Source organism: Zonotrichia albicollis, chromosome 9 (assembly GCF_047830755.1).
Source record: "Zonotrichia albicollis isolate bZonAlb1 chromosome 9, bZonAlb1.hap1, whole genome shotgun sequence".
Lineage (NCBI taxonomy): Eukaryota > Metazoa > Chordata > Aves > Passeriformes > Passerellidae > Zonotrichia > Zonotrichia albicollis.
The window spans coordinates 6,251,018-6,252,442 of record NC_133827.1 but is presented as its reverse complement, the minus strand read 5'-3'; the positions used below and the strand labels follow the sequence as shown (position 1 = coordinate 6,252,442).

Sequence of the window (1,425 nt, the reverse complement as noted above, 5' to 3'; positions counted from 1 at the left end):
CCAGAGAAGGCAACAAAAGGGCATCTCTGCAGAAAACGTTGCTGGGACATCCTTTAGTTCATTTAAAGGCAGCAAGGGCATAGCCCCTCATTGACAAAGTCTGTGACCGTAGGGAAGATAGAGAGAAACAAAACGGGAAATGGCATAAACAGTGACCTTTCTTGGTAGACAAGATTAAAAGAGTAAATACAAGAAAAAACTCACAACCAAATGAACAAGAATTTCAAAAATTACTTTTATTACACATGATTGGCAGAAATTGGCCAGCTCTTTAATATTTCCAAAACCATCCAGTCAGCAGTCTCCTCACAGCGGCCTTGAGCTCCTGGTTCCTCAGGCTGTAGATGAGGGGGTTCAGGGCAGGAGGCACCACCGAGTACAGAACTGACAGGGCCAGATCCAGGGATGGGGAGGAGATGGAGGGGGGCTTAAGGTGAGCAAATGCTCCAGTGCTGAGGAACAGAGAGAGCACAGCCAGGTGAGGGAGGCAGGTGGAAAAGGCTTTGTGCTGTCCCTGCTGAGAGGGGATCCTCAACACAGCCCTGAAAATCTGCACATATGAGAAAACAATGAACACAAAACAACCGTAAAGCAGAAAAGCACTACCCATAAGAGGGCCAAGTTCCCTAATGTAGGAATTTGAGCAAGAGAGCTTGAGGATCTGGGGGATTTCACAGAAGAACTGGCCCAGGGCATTGCCATGGCACAGGGACAGGGAAAATGTATTGGCTGTGTGCAGAAGTGAATAGAGAAAGGCACTGGCCCAGGCAGCTGCTGCCATGTGGGCACAAGCTCTGCTGCCCAGGAGGGTCCCATAGTTCAGGGGCTTGCAGATGGACACGTAGCGGTCGTAGCACATGATGGTCAGCAGGAAATATTCTGCTGAGATGAAGAACATAAAGGAAAAGAGCTGAGCAGCACATCCAGTGTAGGAGATGTTCCTGGTGTCCCAGAGGGAATTGTGCATGGCTTTGGGGACAGTGGTGCAGATGCAGCCCAGGTCAGTGAGGGCCAGGTTGAGCAGGAAGAAGAACATGGGCGTGTGCAGGTGGTGGCTGCAGGCTACGGCGCTGATGATGAGGCCGTTGGCCAGGAGGGCAGCCAGGGAGATGCCCAGCAAGAGGCAGAAGAGCAGGAGCTGCAGCTGCCGCGTGTCTGCCAATGGCAGCAGGAGGAAGTGGCTGATGGAGCTGCTGTTGGACATTTGGGATCCTGTTCATGGAGAAAAGGACAGTGAAGAGTTAGAGGAGATACCTGTAACCAAAATCCAAGCCATTTCCCATATACCATTCTCTGTAACACACACAGAATTGCTTCTGTATTTAAGGGTTCTGAGGTTTTCTTTTTGAGTTCCTCCCATGTCTCTCCTGGTAATCTTGGATATCAGAAATCCTCAACATTCTTTCTGCAACCAGGAGGAACAGC

General features: G+C 50.0%; 1 protein-coding gene across 1 annotated transcript; it reads right to left on the bottom strand.

Moving 5' to 3' along the window:
* Positions 1 to 271: 271 nt before the first annotated feature.
* On the bottom strand, positions 272 to 1,204 carry LOC141730238 (olfactory receptor 14A16-like). The gene has a single exon (XM_074547668.1). It carries the CDS (start codon positions 1,202 to 1,204, stop codon positions 272 to 274), a length of 933 nt encoding a protein of 310 aa, XP_074403769.1.
* Between the last annotated feature and the right edge of the window lie 221 nt (positions 1,205 to 1,425).